Raw genomic sequence first — 24628 nt, forward strand, 5'->3', positions numbered from 1 at the left:
CCCCTCCCCCCCCCCCCCAAAAAAAAAAAAGCCTTGGCAAAACAACCTAAGTTGAGGAAAAAAGTACTTTTTGTGAAAAAAGCATTTTTGGTCCTTGGAGAAGCTTGGCTAAATAGGCTATTAATGTTAATTTAGTATGGTATTTGTCAAAAATCCATGTGTTTTTTTAAAGATTAGTATGTCACTGTAGGGGTAGGTGCGAAATTTGGAGAACCTCAAGTATGAAAGAGCACTGAATTTGTCTATTATCGAGTGTTGGGATGAAATGAGTCCAAATAGAGGGGAATGAAAATAAAGTATTTCATATATCCATCTGTGACAAGCTTGTATGGACATGATTGATTGATCGTTTGTCGATATTATGAATATTCAAAGATCATAAACTTTGCCTTGTGCGCTTATGTTGCACGGACTCGAGTTCGGGTATCTGATACGGGTGCGAATATAGAGGTTGGATCCCAAGGTAAGTTGACCAATTCCGGTGTGGATCCCACACCCACACCCATGTTGTGTCGACGTGGGTGGGGAAGGGATTTTGAAGAGTTTGCGCAACATAGTTGTGGGCTCTGCGTATAAAGTAGGCCAATCAAGGTAGATTGGAGGAATTATCATTTGTGATAACTAAATCAAAATGTAGGAGAGGAAAGCAAAGTTCCTTGTCAAGCCTAGTCATTCCCCACACACCCCCCCCAAAAAAAAAAAATAAAATAAAAATAAAAGTAAAAATCTTAATGAAATGTTGGACAGAAAAAATGGATCTAGTCATGACAGACAATCATAGAGAATGGTTAATGATTATACTTATTTAGAGTGTCTAGTGTAGTCCAGCTCTCATACTTGTTTAAATTGGCCAAACTTGCATGGATTGGCTTAGTAATATACCGAGTTTGGTTACCATTTTTAGGCTTATTCTACAAAATGGACAAGCGGTTTATTTAGTGCTTCTGAGCTTCAAGTTAGCATTGTTAGACTAGTGTTCATTTTCTACATTCGTAGTGTTTATTCAAATAACATTTTGGCCTTATTTTTGAATTCTTTGTTTCATTCATTGGGCGTGGCTTCAGATTACTGAGGACATGGCCCTAGATAGGAAGTTGTGGAGGTCGAGCATTAAGGTTGTAGGGTAGGAGGTAGTTGTGCATATTTCTACGGCGCATCATAGTGAGGCTAGTCTGTTAGGACTTAGTCTTAGACTGTTAGTGGTTAATGTTGAGTCACACTACTTTTTCGTTCCTCTTAGTGTCGGGCTGTATCTACTGGTTATTGTTTTACTGTTCATCTATTTTTTGGTTCTGGTGATGATGTTATTTGTTTGATGGTTTCTTTTGATGGTACTGATATATTGCCTCTTTTCGTCTTCTTGAGCCGAGGGTCTTTCGGAAACAGCCTCTCTACCCCTTGGGGTAGGGGTAAGGTCTGCGTACACACTACCCTCCCCGGACCCCACTAGTGGGATTTAACTGGGTCGTTGTTGTCGTTGTTGTTTCATTCATTGGTCAGTATTCCAAAAAGAGTTTAAGTTATACACCGTCAGTGCAATGATTTTTTTATACTATCAGGTCATCCAAAGGATATTGGTAAGCCTCCTTAAAATGTGGTATAATCTTGTAAATAAGACAAGCTACCTGCGACAATAGATAAAGGTGACTTGATAGTGTATACACTGACGGTGTATAACTTAAACTCATTCAAAAATTGAATTCGTCCTAATAGTTTCTTGCATATGGATGTCCACTCTACATTTGTCGTAACATTCACCAAATTTGTATTTTCATAGTATATTGCATAATATATGTTCAGCTGAACTTATTACTCCACCTCAGTAATTGAACTCTAACCTAAAGTTACTAATTCTTTAGTGGGTGCATGTTTTGTTTTTTCAAAATGAATAAATAGATCACATGAATGCCTATAAATACTTGATCAAAAAGAAAAAGAAAACGTCTTAAGTAAATGCGAAAAACAAGTACGTTGTTGGCAACTAGTAATGAGAATTTCGTAAGTATGTAATTTTTTCTAGATATGCAAATTTAGCCCAATCCACTACTTTATCAGCACTAGTAATCGTTCTGCCCTACTTTGCAAGGGACCCTGATCCATAAAATGGATGATGTATTTGCTCCACTTTCACCATGCTGGCTAAATCAATCGATCAGTTTAAAAGAACTGGATCTATCCCTGTTTTTTACTATTTTCCATATTTTAGGCTTCTGGATGATATTGAGGACCAAATATTCCCTATCCTTGTTTGTTTCTATAGATCTTTTGACAGCTGCTTTTTCTTTTTGTTTTCTTTGTGGCCAGGCTATGATCATATTGGGCCTATTGGTCTCTGGTGAGTCTCTAATACTTATAAATTGCTTTAATTTTTTTGTAACTAAACAAAATAGATCTTTATATGCAAAATCACTGTAAAAAAAAAAAAAAAAAAAAAAAAAAAGATGTTTTTATGTTGTTAGAAAGTGAAGATCACAAGTCAAATCCTTTTTACTGAGAGGCTCTTTAACTTGAAACCTCATAATGTGAACTTTTGATTTGACTCGAACTTAATTAATTTGAGAAAATGCTTAATGAGTTTAGCTCATAACTCTCTCTTAAAAATTGAGCTACTCTCTTGTGATGCTGTTAGCATTTAGCATAACCTAATTTTGTCAAACAAAGACTGACACTCAAGTATAGCATACACATACTTATTTATCCAAAAACAGTACTATATGTAGCTACAACTATTCTAAAACTATTCATCCTTCTCATGAATGCCAAAAAATTTTCACACCAAACATCTTTTGCTCCCTCCAGCTTTTCTGTCGTGAAAGTCTCTCGGAATATTAATATATAGTTGTGTACTTAAGTATTACCTGTTGAGTTCTTTACCAGAAAAGTATTACCTGTTTAGATTATTTGAGAATGATGTTAGGATAGAGGTTGCTCCCCTAGCTTGTTCCATTGTGAAAGTGTGTCTCAATATTAACATACATCAACAACCCAGTAAAAATCCCACAAGTAGGGTCTGGGGAGGGTAGAGTGTACGCAGACCTTACCCCTACCCCGGGAGGTAAAAATGTATTTGCAAATGATGTTGCTAGGATAGATGATATTGCTTGTCGATGAAATGCCAACACATTTGAACAGAGTGTTTCAATATCCCGAAGAATAACCTTGTTTGCATGTATTGCAGTGTTTTTAATAATTTGTGTCACGAGAGTTGCCAAGGCTGCTTTAGAAAAAGCTTTGGCTGAAAATGAAGATATTGATGACATATTGCCATCGCCGGAGCTACCAACGGTGGCTGATCCTGCTGCACATCTCGGCCAGCCACTTATAATCAAGATAGATTCTGCTCAAGACAATCATGAGAAATAGGACCGATATCATCTTTGTAAATTTGATACTCATGCTACGGCTATAGGTGTTATTTCTTCTTGATGGTTTTGGCATCCATTTGGTGATGCATTTCATAGTCTTCATTTGTACAGGCAGATTATACAAATCCATGTAGTTTGGATAGAAGTGAATTCTTTAGTTTTTTTAGGCTACTTTTTAAGTCTACCGAGTCTTGGATTGCCACGAGCTAACAAGTGTAATAAACTCGGGAAATAGTTTCCTTAATGTACCCTTGTTTGTCTACTTCTTAGTACTAAAGAACCCTTTATCATGTTCTTGGATTGGATTTGATAAAGCACTTGCTTCTCAATAGCAAGCTAAGACAACCAACTGATCTGGTTGCTCAGTTGTGCACATAATTCATGGGTACTTGCCCCAGTTTGCTTGGATAATCTGTTTATACAGAATGTAAATAAGGTAGTCTAGATTGTAAAAACTGTACATAGTTGAATTACAGGAACTGAGATTGATGTTTTTTCTTACTATGTCAATTTTGGGACCATATATGGAATGAGGAACTACTGGAGATGACTATGGTTGGGCTTGAATTCGTGCCACTTAAATGCGCATTTCTTTTCGGGATAGTTCATGGATGGTCATTCAACTTTTACTTTATTGCACTATGGTCTCACTGTGCTCGAGTATTATAGAAAGTCACTGAACTCTCTGTTAAGTGGCACCAACTATGGTTGCCCTTGAATTGTCTTCAACTAGACAAGATCCATGTTAAGTGGCACCAACTATGGTTGCCCTTGAATTGTCTTCAACTAGACAAGATCCACTGGTGATTCGATCCTAGATAGCCTGGGCAAAGCGGAGAATATTGAAGATGACCCCGAATTATTTAGTGGACCTTTGACTCACTCCAAGTCCAAGAACGCGCGAGGGATGCACGTTGAGGAGCTGCATGGTCTTCAACAATTGACTAGAAGATGTTTGGAGAGTCACTTGGAGGATTCATGCAAAGGATACTATGTTTGGAGTCTTGAGAATTGAAGAATCAATACCCCAAGTTAAACCGTGTGACACGGTTTCACCAACCATTGGCTACGGTTCAAGAGGGGCTTGAAGAGCTGAAGAAAATAAGCTTTTGGAATTCGTCACGGTTCAGCTGTGCGTCACGGTTGGGGTTACGGTTGAGGCTACAGTTTGGCCTGATGAGTTTTTTTGGGATATTAACTTTGAAACTTTTCCTATTTTACCCATTGGGTATTCCTAGGGTTATTTCATTAGGAACTTAGCATACTTTGACGTAAGAAACTCTTCAGAGAGATTTGGGACCTCTTGGTTCGAGTTCGACTTTGGATTACCTGTTTTCAAGACTTGGGTTCTTAGGGTAATCTCCTTCTCCTTTTCTTTATATCTAGGGTTTCTAATTTGTCGTTCTTGGGAGGCGATCGGATAATATTTCGATTGTTATTTGAGACGTTCAATTATGGTTCTAGATTTTCTTTTATACTTCATTATTCAGATTACTTTGATTATCTTAATCAAACCTATCATTAGTTTTGCTTTAATTATTATTATTTTCATATTCCGCTGTTTGTATATCTCGGATCAGGTATTGTTCTAACAAACCCACGTTCCCCAGTCTTGAAATCAAGATTCGAATTAGTAAAAAAAAAATATAGTTCTTATTTTCGACTAAACCATAGTTGAGTTGCTAACAAAAACAAAACAAAAAAAAATCATAAAAGAATAGTTCTTGAGTTTCAAAAAAAAAGAAAAATTTATTATTGAAGTGTTATTGTTGATTGTCGGGGAAAGACTACTTTTAGGTAAGAAAGATTCATTGAGGATTCTTGTTAAGAATGAACTAGTGCTAGTTCACATTAAGTCGTTCTTAATATTTGAAACTGACTATTTTTTCGTGCTAATTTGTTCGTGCTTTTCTCGTTATTTTCATAGAAATTTCTTGGCTCCCGTCCTTAGTTTTTATAAGTCAGTTCTTGATTACATAAACTCCACTCTTAAATTACTTTCATGAAAACTCATTCTTGGATAGGTGATTTGTAAGTTGAGCTCGAACTTTGAGGATTTCCAAGGAGTGAGGCAGAGAATATATACGAGTGAAATGTGAGAATTCATAATTGTGAGAGAATGTCTAGCATTGAGGATATTACTAGTGGCACTAAAGCACCGGCTCAGGGTGAAGGAACTAATGAGATGTTGCAAGCTATGATGCAACATATTCAACATATAACTTTGCAGGTAGAAAACTTGCAGAGCGCCAGACACTACCAGTAGCTACGACACCCGCAGTACATAACGGGCCACCTCAAAATATGAGGAGAGATCCACCACAAGTTAGAGTACCTCCACAATATGCCCCATATGAAGAATTTGAAGATGAAGATTTTGATGACTATATTGATTATGACCATCAAGGCTTGAGATGGGGTAGGAGAGGAGCTAGGCATGGGAGAGGATTTGGGATGCGATAGTAGAATCAACCCAACCGAGATGAAGGAGTTGATAGAAACTTGGGTAGCATTAATATGAAGATTCCTTCCTTTGAGGGAACAACTGACGCGGATGTATACTTGGAGTGGGAAGCAAAGGTGGAAAGGATTTACAGAGTTCATAACTACTCTGAGGAGAAAAAAGTTCAAATAGCGGTGACTGAATTCGAGGGATATGCCTCTGCTTGACTTGAAAGAACTGAGCTTGATCGTAGAAGGCTTGGTGACAGACCAATTGAGACTTGGGAAGATTTGAAGAGAGCAATGAGGGGTAGATTTATACCTTCAATTACCATAGAGAGATCATTAAGAAGTTGCACAACTTGGTGCAAGGCCACAAAAGTGTTGAAGAGTATTACAATACCATGGAGGTGCTTAGGATGAGGGCCAACCTAGATAAGGTCGAGGAAACCATTATGACTCGATTTCACACTAGGTTGAATAAGGACATCGCTAATCAGATTGAACTTTCTAGGGATTGTCATTCTGTAGTAGAGATGTTGCACTTGGCTACTAATGTAGATAGGATACTTAGAGATCAAAACAAGTCGTCCTCTACTAGTTGGAACAGAGATAAGAGTACTTGGAGATCTTCTTCGAGTAAGAGTAAAGAGGTAAAAACTGAAGTCAAGCCATCTCAATCACTTGAAAAAAGTAAAAATAAGGTAGAGGTTAAAGAGGGAGGGAACTCTACTCAACCTAAACCTTACAGAAATTCGAGTTCTATTATTTGTCATAAATGTCAGGGGAGAGGACATATGCAATATGAATGTCCTACCCGACGAGCAATTTTGATTAATGGAGAATACGAATCTGATAATGGCATGAAAGAATCTGATAGAGAGGGATCCACAGATGGTATTACTAGTTGTGAGGAGGAAGAGCCCATGAACACACAATTAGTTGTTAGGAGGTTAATGGGGGTTCAAGTAAAATAGGGTGATTCTGATCAAAGGGAAAATTTATTCCATGCTAGATGTAACATTGGTGGAAGAATTTGTTCCGTGATTGTGGATAGTGGAAGATGCACTAATGTGGCTAGTGTGTCTCTTGGTGAGCAGCTGGGTCTTAGGACCATGAAGCATCCTCGTCCCTACAAGCTTCAATGGTTGAATGATAGTAGGGAATTGAAAGTGAACAAGCAGGTTCTTTGCTTCAAAATTGGGAAGTATATGGATGAAATTTTATGTGATGTTGTACCTATGCAGGCTTGTCATCTATTGCTTGAGAGACCATGGCAATATGATAGGAATGCTCCGCATGAAGGGAGGAGTAATAGCTATACTCTTGAGTTGAAGGGTAAAGAGTATCTCTTGAAGCCCTTGACTCCACTTCAAGAGTATGAAGATCATAAAAAAGTTTAACAATTGGGTAGGGAGAAGGTGAGAGAAGAAAAAAGAGAGAATGGGTGTAGAGGAGAGTGAGGAAGCGGAAAAAAATCAGAGGGTACTCGAAAGAGGAAGAATGAAAAGAAACCGAGTGATAGTGAGAGGAAAGAAGCGAAAGGAAGAGAGTTGAACCTTTTTGTAAAAGCCAAAGAGTGTGAAAGGACCCTTAGTGAAGGAATACCACTTTTACTATGTATGTATAAAGGATCTTATTTGAATAGTAATGAACTCTCTAACTCTTTGTCTAGTGATTTTATCTCTTTACTGCAGGAATATAATGATGTCTTTCCTGAGGAGCTACCTGAAAAGGATTGCCACCACTTAGGGGGACTGAACACCAGATTGACTTTATACCAGGATCTCAGATTCCGAATAGACCGGCTTATAAGAGCAACCCAGAGGAGGCTAAGGAGCTTCAAAGGCAAGTAGAGGAGCTGCTAAATAAGGAGTTCGTGAGGGAGAGCATGAGTCGTTGTGCTGTACCAGTCATTTTGGTACCAAAGAAGGATGGGTCTTGGCGTATGTGTGTTGACTGTAGATCTATCAACAAAATCACAGTAAAGTATCGCTATCCCATTCCTAGATTGGATGATAAGTTGGATGAGTTGCATGGTGCAAAGGTGTTTTCAAAAATTGATTTGCGAAGTGGATATCATCAGATTAAGATGAATCATGGCGATGAATGGAAAACAACCTTTAAAACTAAAAATGGTTTGTATGAATGACTAGTTATGCCTTTTGGGTTAACTAATGCACCCAGTACATTAATGCGCTTGATGGATCATCTTTTAAAGCCATTTAGAGGTAAATTTGTTGCTGTCTATTTTGATGATATACTTATTTACAGTCATTCTTTGGATGATCATCTTTTGCATGTTAAAAGTGTGCTTGATGTACTTAAGAAAGAGAAACTCTTTGCAAATCCTAAGAAGTGTGATTTTTGTGTTGACATGGTGATTTTCTTGGGGTTTGTTGTAAGTGGAAAGGGCATAGAGGTTGATGATAAGAAAGTGAAAGCCATTAGAGAGTGGCCTGTTCCAAAGAGTGTGTCCGAGGTTAGGAGTTCTCATGGTCTCGCTAGTTTCTATAGGAGATTTGTTAAGGGTTCTAGTACCATAGCTGCTCCTTTGACTGCAGTAATTAGAAAGGATAAGGGATTTAAATGGGGTAAGGAACAAAATGAGGCTTTGGAATTATTGAAGAATATGCTTAGTTCAGCCCCTTTGCTGTAACTATCCAATTTTAGTAAGACTTTTGAGGTTGAGTGTGATGCTTCTCAGGTAGGTATAGGTGCAGTTCATATGCAGGACCAAAAACCTATAGCTTACTTTAGTGAGAAATTGAGTGGAGCAACCTTAAATTATTCTACTTATGATAAAGAATTGTATGCCTTTGTGAGAGCTTAGCCAATTGGCAGCATTATTTGTGGCCTAAGGAATTTGTTATTAGGACTGACCATGAGAGTCTTAGATTTATAAAAGAGCCAGTCTAAGTTAAACAGACGACATGCTAAGTGGGTAGAGTTTATAAAGACCTTTACATATGTTATCCACTATAAGCAAGGCAAAGATAATGTTATGGCTGATGCACTCTCTAGACGATATGTTCTGATCAATGTGTAAACTGCTAATTTGATGGGATTCGAGCATATTAAAGATTTATATGATAGTGACCCAAATTTTAACAGTAAGTTCAAGGAGTGTAAGTGGGATGTGTTTAAGGAATTCCTTATGGATGATGGTTATTTGTTTAGGAATAGAAAATTGTATATCCCTAGATGTTCTTTGAGGGAATTGTTTGTTAGAGAGGCACATAGTGGTGGATTGATGGGGCATTTTGGAGTTTCTAAAACACTTGAGGCCTAAACAAAATTTTTTATTGGCCCCACATGAGGAGAGATGTAGGTAAAGTTTGTGGTAGGTATATCAAGTATCTTCAGGCTAAGTCTAAGGTTAAGCCGCATGGGTTATATACTCTATTACCTGTTCCTGAGGGTCCTTGGTTAGATATTTCTATGGATTATATCTTACCAAGGACTAGGAAGGGACATGATTGCATATTTGTTGTGGTTGACCGTTTTTCTAAGATGGCACATTTTATTCCTTGTCACAAGAAAGATGATGCGTCTTACGTAGCTACATTATTTGAGAGAGAGGTTTTGAGGTTACATGGGGTCCCTAGGTCCATTGTTAGTGATAGGGATACTAAGTTTGTTAGCCAATTTTGGAGAACTTTGTGGTCTAAGTTGGGAACTAAGCTATTATATTCTACTACTTATCATCCCCAAACAGATGGTCAGACTGAGGTAGTCAAGAGGACTTGGGGTAGTATGTTGCGAGCTGCACTTAGGGGCAAGTACACTTCTTGTGAGGAGCGTCTACCATTGATTGAGTTTTCTTATAATAGATCTATTCACTATTCCATGGGTAAGTCTCCTTTTGAGGTTGTATCTGGCTTTAATACGCTAACACCTTTGTATTTGATTCCTTTGCCTATGAGTGATATTGTAAATGTAGATGGTAAGAACAACGCTGAAGCATTAAAGAGGGTTCATGAGCAAGTGCGGTTGCAATTGGAGAAGACATGTGAAAAGGTTGCCAATAGAGCTACTAACAAAGGAAGAAGACATGTTATTTTCAAACCTGGTGATTGGGTTTGGGTTCACTTGAAGAAGGAACGGTTTCCTGATAAACGCAAGTCCAAGTTGCATCCTCATGGAGATGGACCATTACCAAGTTCTTGAGAAGATTGATGACAATGCGTACAAGTTGGATCTCCCAGGTGAGTTTAAGGTGAGTGCGACATTTAATGTTTCTGACTTATCTCCTTTTGGTGCAGGAATGTCCGATTCGTGGACGAATCCATTTCAAGAGGGAGGGATTGATACGATCCTACATAGCCCGGGCAAAGTGGAGAATATTGAAGATGACCCCGAATTATCTAGAGGACCTTTGACTCGCTCCAAGTCCAAGAACGTGCGAGGGGATGCACGCTGAGGAGCTGCATGGTCTTCAACAATTGACTAGAAGATGTTTGGAGAGTCACTTGGAGGATTCATGCAAAGGATACTATGTTTGGATTCTTGAGAATTGAAGAATCAAGACCCCAAGTTAAACCGTGTGACACGGTTTCACCAACCGTTAGCAACGATTCAAGAGGGGCCTGAAGAGCCGAAGAAAATAGGCTTCTGGAATTCGTCACAATTCAATTGTGCGTCACGACTAGGGTTACGGTTGAGGCTACGGTTTGGCCTGACGAGTTTTTTTGGAACATTAACTTTGAAACTTTTTCTATTTTACCCATTCAGTATTTATAATATCCTAGGGTTATTTCATTAGGAACTTATATAATATCCTAGGGTTATTTCATTAGGAACCTAGCATATTTTGACGTAAGAAAACTCTTGAGAGAGATTTGGAACCTCTTGGTTCGAGTTCGACTTTGGATTACTTGTTTTCAAGACTTGGGTTCTTGAGGGTAATCTTCTTCTCCTTTTCTTCAAATCTAGGGTTTCTAATTTATCGTTCTTGGGAGGCGATCGGATAATATTTCGATTGTTGTTAGGGTTCTAGATTTTCTTTTATACTTCATTTTTCAGATTACTTTGATTATCGTAATCAAACCTATCAATAGTTTTGCTTTAATTATTGTTATTTTCATATTCCGCTGTTTGTGTATCTCAGATCGTATTAACTGGGATTGAAACATGTGATTTTGCAAAAAAAACACTGGGACATTTACAAATGCATTTTGAAAAGGATTTCATGTTTTTATGTTGGGCATAGTGCATTTTATCAATAGTACCATATGGAAATACAAAGTCACACTTTAACTACCACCACTACATTTTCCCCTCTTTGTACTGCGACAAGCATCATAACAAGGGCACAAAGGTTTTGGTGTGGCCTAACCTTTTAGGACTACTTTTACCACCAAATGGCTGGTGGGTCAGGACCACAGTCAAGTCAAGTTTAAATATCCTAAAAAAAATTGGCAAATTCTTTGCCTGGCACTGAAGTTTCAGAAGAAAGAGGTTAAAGGTGCTTCTAAGAAACTTATAATTAAAGTAAAAGATTAAAAAAGAACAAGCACAATGATGATAGATAAAGCAAAATCATTTGAATAATTCACTATCAAAATGCCAACATTCTTCTTTTTCTTGCTTTTCTGACCCTAAAGACAGTTGCTACCAAGAATGTCCTTTATCTTGTTATTTTTCAAATTATGTGCTACCATACAAATGAAGTTTGGACATTGTTGTCAAGCCAATGGATATTTTTCTCAAACCCCTTGAGGTATCTCATAGTCACAGAAATTGCCCCTTCAAACTTAATAATGTCATAAACATCCTAAGAATTTTGGCCTGTAAACTACCATCCTAATAAGCCTCTCATTTTTAAATCTAGCTTGAGATTTGTATGTAAGGATAAGTGTGAGACTTAAGAGAAGTTCTAGTTTTATAGCATCGTTAATTTGAATTAAAAGATACAATATTTTATATTGAAATGAAATTTGTTCTGAATAGAGCATAATAATGCATATAAATGAGTCTTATAGTAGACCTCAAAATAGTTTAGGATTAGGTATATATAGTTAAATGATTGTATGATAAATGGTAAGAAATGGTTATGGTTACTTAGTTAATTAACAGCTATATATATTCTTTTTCTATTATGTATACACTTTTGTTTTCTTGTTTTATTCCTCAATTAGACAAGATATTGAGTTTCTACGGCTGCATAAAAAGGAGAAGTTATGATTTAATTGAAAAACTTATAGTCAAAGATAAGTTATGTTGGGATTACTTATCCTAGCTTTATTTTTTTATAGACTGTTTGATATGTTGTATTAATCCTGTGTTTACCTTGAAAATACGAGTAACAATAATATTTGATTTATGGTTTTAAAGACATGTGATTTAGTTCAGTACCAATTAATAACCAAGAAAACTAACGTATGAATGAAGGAAATAAGTAAAACCAAACCAGTATGTAGGTCAGTCTCGACCTCGAGCTAGGATGACCTCGAGGTGAATCAAGAACAGTAAAGCAAGAATTATAAAGCTAAAGGACAATTTTGATGAACAATGAACGAGAAAGTAAGTGAATATATTCTTTTTCAATGATTAATGATGGTTACAAATGATTGGGGTCCCCTTTATATAATAGGGGAGCCCTAAATAACGTACATTTCTATTTACAGTAAAGAATCTTATTGGGACAGTTGTCTAACCACCTAGTACGGATTCATACAAATCTATTCCGGGATTTACGCCACGATCTTAGGGATGTGGCAGGAATCTTGCTCATTCTATTACAAATCCATAACGGCATTATCTCGAAGCTGGTCATATTAGGCTCCGATGTTCCTCGAACACTTCTTCGAGCCTCGTGCTCCGTCCTCAGGCTCGAACTCAGTCTATAGCGAGTCTGTTCCTCGACATGAGCCTTCGAGCCCACAAAATCGGGGCACCTGATTTCACCGTATACATCCTGGCATTATCAATTTTACTGGTTTATCCTAGGATTACTATTCCACCATCTGATATGTATAAGTTATCCTAGTATAATTTTTAATCTTAAGATTAATAACCGAACAAGGGATATACTGATACTAAATTTTTATCTCAAAATTATTTTTGTTTATCCATCATACCAAACGACCCGTATGTAATTTCAAAGTGTGGAGAGACACTTCTCTATCGTTGAAAGATATAGGTGTCTTTATGAAATTGTTACATATTATACATATCATGTCACCTCCTAAAAATAAAAAAATGTGTCATTGTTTCACAGCTAATAAAATTAAAATTTCTCACTGCCTAACCAAATAAGTAACATTTCCAATGGCCCACAAATCCAAGAATATCAGAATCACTTAATAGCGAAAGTTTGGAATATACAGCAATTGGCCGAAAGTTACAACACCTATATGATTATTTTCGTTTTCTCTAGACCCTTTAAAAACCTAGCCATAGTGACCAAAAAAATCCAAACTTGTTACACATAATGAAATGGAAGGTGGTAGTAATTTTAGCCTTGTTTCTTTTGTAAAATGCTTCAATGGGTGCAAAGATCAAGCTCAAGTCTCTAGTTTTGGTACAAGAATTTGGAATTTTAGTGATAAACCAATTGAATTGCAGATAAGGGTTGGTTCAATCTTGAAGAAAGTTCATACTTTGAAGGCAGGATCATCAAAGAGGCTAAATTCCAAGAAAATATACAAGGCTTATATGCCAGGTGGTAATAAATTTGGGAATAATAATGAAAGTGGAATGAAGAGTTTGCTTTATTATTATGATGAATCTTGTCAACCTTATATTTGGATTAATGATGCTGGTTGTGATTTCTCAAGAATGGTGAAGCAACAATATATAAGTCTTGAGGATTTGAGGGATTGTTGTGAGATTAGAATATTTAGAGATCATCAAAGAGGTTGTATTTCAGTTAGGAAAAAGCCAAGAACTGAACTTTGTTGATTAATTTCTTTCTTCTTTTTTCAGTGTTTGCTAATTGTAAGTGTATAAAAATCATCTTTGTTATCTGTTTGTTTGGGTATTTGTTTCGTTGGATTTTTTCTTCTTCTTTTTGCCTTGTAATACAATTTTCCATAAGGATTTGGGATTTGTAAGCTTCAAATGCTATGGTTGATCTATGTGTACCTGTAAGAATTGTGATATGTAAATTGTAGATTGAACATTTTTATTTGTTTTTTCTCTTAGATTTATTATTTGTTATTGTAATTGTTGATTAGCATACTGAGAATGGATTGCTCGACAGTTTCTCAAGTGGTATTATAATATGACAAGAAATAGGGACGTCAATTTTGATTAAAAAAATAATAGTTTGTGTGATTGCTCTAGTGGATTGGACGAGTGATATATTTTTAAGTGTTAAAACGAATGTAACCCAAATTAACTATGCAATGATAATGTCAAATTTTAAATTATTAACCCATTAGAGACTACTAAAATCTCGATTACTTCCTCAATAATAGGAGACAGTAATGTTTACCCTAAAAATTGGATAACAATTAAACTTATAATGTGGTTTTAAGGACACGTGATTTCACCTAATATCAATTGATGAATATGAAAATTAGTAGCAGAGATTAACAATAAAACTAAGCAAACCAGTGTTCGAACGGAGTTCAGCCCTCGAGTTGAATATCCTCGAATTGATCGATGCAAGAATAGTTAAAAATATAGCAATCTGATGAACAAGAATACAAGCCAGAAAGTATTGTATTGCTTTGATATCTCAAAGTATATGGTGTTTACAAAATGATCAAAACACTCTTTATATAGTAAATGGATCTATCTATGGTACAACTAATTACGGAAGTAAATTCCATGATTAGCCTGAACAATCGCCCTTGATTTGATCTGTTCGGGGATTTTCGCCGTGATCTTCGACCGGTCACGGATATCCTGTTTTTCCGTTATTGCGCTTTGCTCGAAGTCTGTCATATTTGGTCTCGATCGTTGCTGGCCTCGATCTCGACAGACACCTCGATCCCTGAACTGGATACCTTGTCTTCGTGCTTTGGTTTGATCCACTACGAGGTTGGCCTTGAGCGCAATTCCCTAGCCTCGATCAAATAGTAAAATCGGGTAGGCCCGGTTTTAACCGTATACATATAGTCCCCTTGTTTCTTGGAGTGTAATGAGAAGAAACGAACTGAGTCTTCGATTTTATACCTCGACTTGTCATGATGTCATCCTTGTGACGCAAGCGACGGGAGTAACTGAAATGTCCCGTCGGTTCATATATCAATGCATTAACTGCATGTCAGTTGCTGTCGGCCATTATTGATTCTGAACCGTCATCTTAATCCTATAAATGTGCTTTCCTTCTCTTCGCGCAAACTTTACTCTTGATCTCTGCTCTAATCTTCAAAACTCTATACATCTCTTAAGCTTTTTCGTTCTGCATAATCTCTAGGATTCGTTATCAACCTTCCCTCAAAACACTAAGCCTTATTCTCTTCTTATTTCTCTAAACTTACACAAAAATGGCAAAACGTCAAAGACTGTTCCTCAAAAGGAAAGAGCTTCTGCATCGTGGCCGGCTGGCGATAAAACACCGGTGGAGCCGCGCCCTGAGGAGTGCGTTGCCGAGAAGGGGTGTGTCCTTGATTTCGACTTCAAAGTCGAGAAGACTTCGTCGGTCTCTGGTCGGTGCGAGCCTATTCGAGATATATATGCTCGATAACTGAGAGTGACCTTGAGAAGGTAAAGAAAGACTGCCGCTGGGAAGATAAAGAGGTGGTGATTCCGGTCCCCGAAGAAGACATCACTACCCATGTGGAAGGGTTACTAAGTGTTTACACTTACCCTTTCACCCTGGGCACTGTCAATCCCGTCATTATTGATTTTTGCTGCCAGTATCAAATAACCCTCCGTCAGATTTATCCTTCTTTTTGGCGGATTGTCATTCTGCTCCGATTCTTCGCGAACAAAGCCGAAGGGATGCCTTTCACCCTCGACCACCTCATCAGGTTGTACAACCCTCGTCTCTTTCGAGGCGGGTTAATAAAATTCCAACGTCGGGCCACCAAGGTGTTGTTCTCGAGTATAGATGAGGACAAGGGTCGAGGGTGGATGGGAAGGTTCATTCGAGTGAAGACTCCCGACCTAATCCCGGCCAAGAAAATGTCATTTCCTGAGGAGTGGAATATGAAGCGTAAGAACAATCCTGCCTTTAGTTTCCATTTATTGTTTTGCTTCCTTTGCTTCTTCTCACCAACATTCCTTTCTATGATGTAGCGGTCGCTTGGATGCCCGGTGCAATTCCTAACCTTGAGAGCTGGGTTCGGAAACTGGCTTCGACCTCCTCGTACGCTGAGCGCTCATGGCGCGATTTGGCAAGGGGCTGATAGAGGCCAAAAATCATGGTAAGCCCTTTTTCTCATACTTGATGATTTTCGCTAAAATGTTTCTTTTCATACTTACTTTACTCCCTTTCATATAGGCCTTGGAAAAGACGCCGTCATGAGGCCCCCTTCTGGGGAGGAGGAGGTTTCACCCCCGGCCACGAAGCCGGCGAAGGATAAGAAGAGAAAAAGGGTCTCGACCTCCAAGACTCCAAAGCCCAAGAAGAGTAAGGCTCGTAAGTCGAAGAAAGACACCGCCGTCCTGCCTGCGGATGTAGTTCAACAACTAAGAGACGAAGAAGAGGAAAATGAAGATGATGTCTTCGAGCTGGTGGCCCGAACGAAGAGGAGAACCGAAGCCCCAAAGGCCATTGAGCCGGTGAGGGTCGAAGAGATTCAGCCTCGAACCGAGGAGATCTCGGAAGAGGGCTCGAGAAAAGTCCCCGAGTCGTCGGAGGCTGAAGATTCCCCTCGCCGAAATGATCAATCGGTGGGTGTGCCTGAAAGGGCTGGCTCCGAGGCCCTTCAAAATGAAGAGAACGCCCCAAGTGACTCGCTTGGGGAAATAGAAATTGGTGATTCGCCAGTCTTCCCTACATTTTCTGAGGGCAAATTCAGGAAGCCCAGGCTATGGGGACCCCCGATGTAGAAGGAGCCCACGGAGGGGAGGACCTTTTCCGTGGTTGTTTTACATGAGTCGAAGATGCTACCGATGTGAGTGAGGCATCGAGTATCTTTGATGAGGCTCAATGACTCCTGAGTTGGGTAAATCTCAACTCCCTCATCGATATCTCACTTGTATTTATTTCTTCTTGTCTAATTTTCTTTATTTCTACATAGGCCTTGACACTTCATCGGGATGCATTTTCTAACCCGGGCAGAGCTGAGCCAATGCAAGGCCGATCTTCAAAGGCTCACAGAGGAGAGAAATGTCCTTAAACTTCTCACTGGGCAAAAAGAAGAGGAGATCAAGGACCTCCGAGCCGAATTGGCCACAGCTCATAAAGAGCAAACCGACCTGATTGAGCAGGTAATGAAATTTTTTAGAAGCTCGATGTATCAATTCGGGGACGACGACTAATACTTCGATCCTGCAGGTTCAGCAGAAGGCCAAAAAGATTGAAGAGCTCCGTGAGGAGGCCAACATGATGAGGGCGGATGGGGCAGAAACAAAACATGGACCGCCTTGCCTCGAAGAAAGATGCTGGTCGAGCCCAACTGTCATCGGCCGAACGTCAGCTCCAAAGCATGAAGGAGGAAAGCTCGGCCCGATCGAAGAAAATTGAGGAGCTCGAGGCTCGATTGGCCGCCGAACTTGCAAAGGTTACATTCGAGCAGAAAAAGTAAAGGCTGATACGGAGGCGATCGTGGCCGTATACCGAGCTGATGCTGAAGCTGCTCAAGCTCGAGCAAAGGAAGTTGCTAATACCACTCAGACTCGAGCATACTGGGCTACCGAGCATGCCAAGTACCAGTCTCGAAGAGAGACTCTTGAGGATATTCATGCTCGTGGCTTTAACCTTGCTGTCGAGATCGAGAACGCGAAAGAGCTCGAGGCCAAAGCCAAAGCGCTGATCTCTTCCGATGATGATGATTCTGGGAGCGTGAGTTGATCCGAGAGCGGAGGGGATTCCGATGGAGAAGGTATAGCTCCCGAGGAAAATTAGGCACTTAGAATTTTTTTCTTTTTCAAATTTTTTGTGTAGGATCCTAACCGATCCATGTAAATATTTTCATATATAAAATATCTCTTTTCTCTTTGATTTGTATTTATATCAATTTGCACCTCGTACAAATTCTATTTTGACCATGTCTTGAAAATTTTCATAAGTATGAGGCTTGGGCAATTTGATCGAAGTCGGACTAGTATAGTCTTTCAATCGAGCGAGTATTTGCTCGAAATCCTTAGGTTTTAGTTGAGTGAGGATGACTTCTCGAACTCAAAAATAAAATGGCCCTTAGGCTCTTGAATTAGGCCGATATGGCCTTAAAAGAATGGCTCTTTTCCCTTTTCGGCTTAAAAAAAGTTTAATCATATAAAAATTTGTTATGCCTTAGCAAGAAATGAGATTGTTTCGAGAGTTCGAACAATTTGGTGCCCCTTTTAGGGTTTTCGAGGGTTGATATTATCGAAACCCTTTGTAATTTTGCCGAGGGGAGACTTTTAAACCGGTTTTGTGAAGATATTAGAAGGCCTATTTTCATTACGGAATTCGGACGTCTCCAAACCGTGTTAGTTTGGCCGTAGCCTTTAATTTGAGATTTTCCTCTTGGGCTTGCTTCTCAATTACATTCTGAACTTGTTCGAAATGTCAGTCCCCGAGTGGGGCGGCCGTGGCCTATAAAAAATGAGGGTTGCCTTATTAAGGTCTTATGATCTCGAGATTTTACTAGTTTGATTACATCGATTTTTCGGACGACAGTCCCCGAGTACAGGGTAAGTTGTTCGAACTTCAGTTGTGATCGGCTCTTAAGCCTGTTTCCACAACCGACCAAAAATAAGAAATTGTAAAGTACAATTTTCTCTAAGGCATGATATATTTGGCAAGGATAAATACTTCTCTCTATAGATTATACATGTGTACATGTTTGTCTTTAGGGCTCGAGTAATCTACATGGGCACGATTCGTTTGACCATTTGGCCCTTACAAAGTTTTACCTATCGAGACCCTGTTGACACGAAGTACCTTCCTTGTAACAAAGTTAACATCCGAGGGTGATGCCCTCCAGTATTCGAGGGTGATTGTACAGAAGCCTCGGATACAGTTGAATTGCCTCAAGGTAGCACAAATAATGGTTGCCTCGTTAAACACCTTGCCGGAAAAACCCACTTAGGACAAAAACCGGTCCAAGGGAAAAAAAGTGCAACACGTGCTTTAAAACCTAAGGACTTTGTGTTGGAGAGTTCCTCGATGTCATCGATCGGATACCTGCAATTGGTTAGTATAAAAGACAAATGAAAATGGAGAAGGTCATAGCTTAGTAGTAATATCGTTTGAGGAGTGATATGTTCCAATTGTTTAGTAATTGCTCGCTGTCCATCGTGCCAAGTTTGTAGGATCCTTTTCTGACGATATCGAGGTTCTGATACGGTCCTTCCTAGTTAGGGCCAAGTTTTCCTTCATTCGGGTCCTGAGTATTAATGGTGACCTTTCTCAGAACTAAGTCCCCGATTTTAAAGTGTCGAAGATTGGCTCTTCGGTTGTAATACCTCTCGATTCGCTGTTTCTGCGCGGCCATTTGAACGAGGGCGGCTTCTTGCCTTTCATCTAGCAATTCGAGGCTCGTATTCATAGCCTTGTAGTTTGAGTCTTCTGTTGCATACCGAAACCTGAAGCTAGGTTCCCCGACTTTGACCGAGATCAAAGCTTCGGCACCGTAGACTAAAAAGCACGGTGTTGCCCCCGTACTGGATTTCGACGTTGTTTGATACGCCCAAAGGACCTCGGGTAACACTTCTCTCCATTTTTCTTTGGCTTCATTCAATCTTTTCTTCAAATTTAGAATGACGATCTTGCTTGTCGATTCAGCTTGTCCGTTCCCGCTAGGATGATACGGTGTTGACATGATCCTCTTTATTTTGTGATCTTTGAAAAACTTTGTCACTTTTCTGCCGACGAATTGCTTTCCATTGTCGCATATGATCTCGGTAGGCATTCTGAATCAGCATATTATCCCAGATGAAGTCTATAACTTCTTTTTCTCTGACTCTCTCGAAGGCTTGTGCTTCAACCCACTTAGCAAAATAGTCAGTCATAAACAAAATGAATTTAGCTTTACCTGAGGCCGATGGTAGAGCGCCGGCGATATCCATCCCCTATTTCATGAACGGCCATGGGGATATGACTGAGTGAAGTTGCTCCCCAGGCTGGTGGATCATCTGCGCATACGTTTGACATTTGTTGCATTTTCGAACAAATTCTTTAGCGTCTTTTTCCATATCGGCCCAATAGTATCCTGCTCTGATGACTTTGTGAACCAATGACTCGGCACCGGAATGGTTTCCACTAGTGCCCTCGTGAATTTCTCATAGAACGTAATCGGTGTCTCCTGGTCCCTAACATTTTGCTAACGGTCCATCGAAGGTTCTCCTATACAGTGTTCCATCCTCGGCCAACGTGAATCGTGCGGCCTTAGTGCGTAGAGTCCTTGATCTTTTATGATTCGATGGAAGCTTCCCGTTCTTTAGGTATTCGATGTACTTATTCCTCCAATCCCAGGTTAGACTTGTGGAGTTTATCTCGGCATGTCCTTCTTCGATTACTGATCTTGCTAGCTGTACGACAGTCCCGAGCTAAGCATATCATCTTTGATCGAGGATCCCAAATTTGTAAGGGCATTGGCCTCGCTATTTTGTTCTCGAGGTACGTGCTGTAGCGTCCATTCTTTAAATCGATGTAGAGACACTTGTAATTTGTCTAAGTACCTCCGCATTCGATCTTCCAGGACCTCAAAAGTTCTGTTGACTTGATTTACCACAAGTTGGGTGTCACACTTTGCCTCGATGACCTCCGCTCCCAAGCTCTTAGCTAGCTCGAGACCTTCAATGATGGACTCATTGTTAGTCAATTTTGAAGTTTTGATAGACTGTTTAATTGTATTTCCAGTGGGTTGCTTCAAAATGATGGCCAGCCCGGACCCCTTCACGTTTGAAGCGCCATCTGTGAAGAGGGTCCACACCCCCGATGATGACCCGATTTTAAAAATAGTTCCTTTTCAACATCGGGTACGAGGGCTGGCATGAAGTCGGACACGAAGTCTGCCAAAATTTGAGACTTGATGGTCGTTCGGGGTTGATACTCGATATCATACCTACTAATCTCGACGGCCCATTTTGGCCAATCGGTCCGAGAGTTCGGGCTTGTGCAAAATCTTGCGAAGGGGGTAGGTGGTTACAACACAAATTGGGTGACATTGAAAATATCGTTTTAATTTCCTAGAGGCGCTTATTAAAGCAAGCACTAATATTTCTAAGTGTGGGTACCGGGTCTCGGCTTCACCTAAGGTCCGACTAACATAATAGATAGGAAATTGCGTACCTTGCTCTTCTCGAACTAAGACCCCACTTACCGCTATCTCCGAGACCGCTAAGTACAAGTAAAGTTGCTCTTCTACCTTTGGGGTGTGAAGCAATGGCGGGCTCGACAGGTATCGTTTGAGTTCCTTTAAAGCCTGTTAACATTCCGGGGTCCATGCGAAATTGCTCTTTTTCTTAAGCAGTGGGAAGAACCGGTGGCTCCTATATGAGGACCTCGAAATAAATCGATCCAAGGTGGCTATGCGTCATGTTAACCTTTGTACAACCTTGATATTGTCAACAACCATGATGTCTTCAATTGCCTTGATTTTATCGGGGTTGATTTTGATCCCCCGATTTGATACCATAAAGCCGAGGAACTTGCCCGAGCCGACCCTGAATGCATATTTCTCCTGGTTAAGCTTCATGTTGTACTTTCTCAGTATGTCGAAGGTCTCCTGCAAATGTTTCAAACGGTCCTCTGCTCACAGGGACTTAACAAGCTTATCATCAATATAAACCTCCATTGATTTACCTATTTGTTCTTCGAACATTCAATTTACTAGGAATTGATAAGTAGCACCGGCATTTTTAGTCCAAACGGCATCACATTATAGCAATAAGTGTCGTACTTAGTGATGAACGAAGTCTTTTCCTGATCCTCTAGGTTCATATGTATTTGATTGTAACCAGAGTAGGCATCGAGAAACTAAGGATCTCTTGGCCGTCCGTGGCATCGATCATGCGATCGATATTCGGCAAAGGAAACAAATCTTTAGGGCATGCCTTATTTAAATCTTCATAGTCTACACACAATCTAAGTTTGTTTCCATTTTTAGGGACTACAACTACGTTTGCTAACCATTCCAGATATTTTACCTCCCGAATGGATCCTATATTGAGAAGTTTTGTTACCTCATCTTTAATGAATGCATGTTTTACCTCGGGCTGAGGTCTTCTCTTTTGTTTCACCGGGCAGAACTTCGGGTTCAAGCTCAGTCGATGCGTAGTGATCTCCGGTGGGATCCCTGTTATATCTAAGTGGGACCAAGCAAAACAATCCATGTTATTTAAAAGGAATTGAACGAGCTTTTTCCTAAGCTCGGGAGTTAACCCCGTGCCTAGGTATACCTTTCGATCGGGAAGATGATCGATCAATATGACTTGTTCCAGCTCTTCGACCATTGATTTTGTTGTATCGAAATCATCAGGGATTTCGAAGGTTCGAGGTATCATATAATCATCATCCTCGAAGGTTTCCTACTCCTCCGGTCGGGCCGAGGCCGGCGACTGTGGTTGCTATTTGACTTCTTGTTTTCCCTTTGATTCCGATCCCTTTGTTGATGACAATGCCGATACTGGTATTACCTCATCGGTTGCAAACATTTCCTTGGCGGCGGGTTGTTCACCGCACACCATTTTGATTCCTTCTGATGTTGGGAATTTCAAGACTTGGTGAAGCGTTGAGGGCACTGCTCTCATATTATGAATCCAAGGCCTTCCGAGCAGCGCGTTGTACCTCATGTCACCTTCGATCACATGGAACATTGTTTCCTGGATAATCCCGACCACGTTTATTGGTAAAATGATTTCCCCTTTGGTGATTTCATTTGCCATGTTGAAGCCGTTTACCCGAGTTGCGGGCACGATCTGATCTTAGAGGTTGAGTTGCTCTACGGCCCTTGATCGAATAATATTTGCCGAGCTACCTAGATCAATCAACACACGTTTAACTTGAATTTTGTTCATAAGGATAGATATTACCAGTGCATCATTGTGAGGTTGTTCGATCCCTTCTGTATCCTCGTCGTTGAAACACAAGGTTTCTTCCAGTAAGTAGTCCCGAGTTCGGTTTTCCCTCGTGATTGTCACTTTGGTGCATTTGAATACCGGTCCTTGAGGGATATCGACCCCACCAATGATCATATGAATTACATGTTGTGGCTCTTCCTGCTCGTTCTGCCTGTTCGAATCTCTATTTTTGAAGAGATTCTTGACCCGATCGCTTAGGCATTTTCGAAGGTGACCCTCGTTGAATAGACGAGCTACCTCTTCTCTCAACTGTATGCAGTCTTCGATTTTATGACCATGGGTACCATGGTATTTGCACATTTGATTAGGGTTCCTTTGAGCTGGATCAATCTGTAAGGGTCTGGGCCATCTAGTATCCTTAATCCGACCAATGGCTGATACAATACGTGATGCATCGATGCTGAAGTTGTATTCTGACAGTCGAGGTGGTTCTTTGGTCCCGACATCCCTATTGAAACCACTTTTGCTCATAAGCCCCCGGAATCTCTATCCCCGATCGTTCCTTCTATCATTCCATATGGGGTTGCGTCTAGGCTTGTTATTTCTCCGATCTCCACTGTATGGCTGGTATCTATCTCTATTCGACCATGGCTCCCGATCGTCGTTTGTTTTAACTCTGTCGACGGGCCTGTTGGGATAAATTGAACCAATTGGAGTTCCAGTTGATCATCTTCGACTGATACCAATTGTGTACATCGGCCCAAGCAATAGCCGGATATTCAATCAAATTTTGCTTCAAATGTTGTGAAGCTATGGAGCTTCGAGTGTTGAGACCTTACGTAAAAGCTTGAACAGCCCAGTCGTCGGTGACTGGAGGCAAATCCATTCTCTTCGTTTGGAACCGAGATACGAATTCCCTGAGCATCTTGTTGTCCTTTTGTCTTACCTTGAAGAGGTCCGATTTCCTTGTTGCAACTTTAATGGCTCCGGCGTGGGCTTTCAGAAAAGAATCTGCGAGCATAGCAAACAAATCAATAGAGTTGGGTGGTAAGTTATGATACCATATCATGGCACCCTTTGATAAAGTTTCTCCAAATATTCTTCAATAGAACGGATTTAATCTCCTAATCTTCTATGTCATTCCCCTTTATTGCGCATGTGTAAGAAGTGACGTGCTCATTAGGACTGGTGGTCCCATTATATTTGGGGATTTCTGGCATACGGAATTTCTTAGGAATGGGCTTCGGAGCCGCACTTGGAGGGAAAGGCTTCTGCATGAACTTCTTCGAATCCAAACCCATTAAAATTGGGGGTGCTCCCGGTATTTGGTCAACCCGTGAGTTGCACGTCTCTACCTTTTTGTCGTTAGCCTCGATTGTTTTCACCTAATTTGATCCGCTTAGTGAGCTCTTCGAGCATCTTCATAATGGCGGGTCAGTCCCCGATTCATTGGCGTTCAATTTTTCCGGTATAGCTTCGATTCTATGAACAACTTTTTGTGATGTTTCGAGCTCTATTCTGCTTGGTGCTCGACTTTGATTTTGGAGTTGCGCTATCGCAGCTTGTTGAATTTGTAACATTTTGAATATCATTTGAAGGCTAATTCCACCTCCTTCTCCACTTTGTGCGTTTTGATCGGCTGCTCGGGCATCTCTGTGGACGCTGTTTTTATGATCGACGCCCAGATTCCCATTAATGGCAATATGAGAGCTGACATCGACTGGGTCCCCGGCCGGTGGTCCATCGGGGTT

The 24628-nt window shown here is 40.1% G+C and overlaps 2 protein-coding genes and 1 pseudogene across 2 annotated transcripts in view; all 3 read left to right on the top strand.

The window, feature by feature from the left end:
- The window catches only part of LOC109244881 (TVP38/TMEM64 family membrane protein slr0305-like), a 14713-nt gene extending 11048 nt beyond the window's left edge, over window positions 1–3665 (top strand). The window contains exons 8-9 of the mRNA XM_019412043.1: window positions 2305–2335; window positions 3179–3665. Coding sequence (XP_019267588.1) covers window positions 2305–2335; window positions 3179–3363 — 216 coding nt within the window. The 3' untranslated portion in view covers window positions 3364–3665. The remainder of the gene's footprint in view (window positions 1–2304; window positions 2336–3178) is intronic.
- Window positions 3666–6211: 2546 nt separating this feature from the next.
- Window positions 6212–9099, top strand: LOC109244876 (annotated as a pseudogene).
- A 4043-nt stretch (window positions 9100–13142) lies between these two features.
- On the top strand, window positions 13143–13947 carry LOC109244877. The gene has a single exon (XM_019412039.1). The coding sequence runs from the start codon at window positions 13248–13250 to the stop codon at window positions 13710–13712; it is 465 nt and encodes a 154-aa protein (XP_019267584.1). The 5' UTR covers window positions 13143–13247; the 3' UTR covers window positions 13713–13947.
- Window positions 13948–24628: the final 10681 nt, after the last annotated feature.

Source organism: Nicotiana attenuata, unplaced genomic scaffold, assembly GCF_001879085.1.
Source record: "Nicotiana attenuata strain UT unplaced genomic scaffold, NIATTr2, whole genome shotgun sequence".
Lineage (NCBI taxonomy): Eukaryota > Viridiplantae > Streptophyta > Magnoliopsida > Solanales > Solanaceae > Nicotiana > Nicotiana attenuata.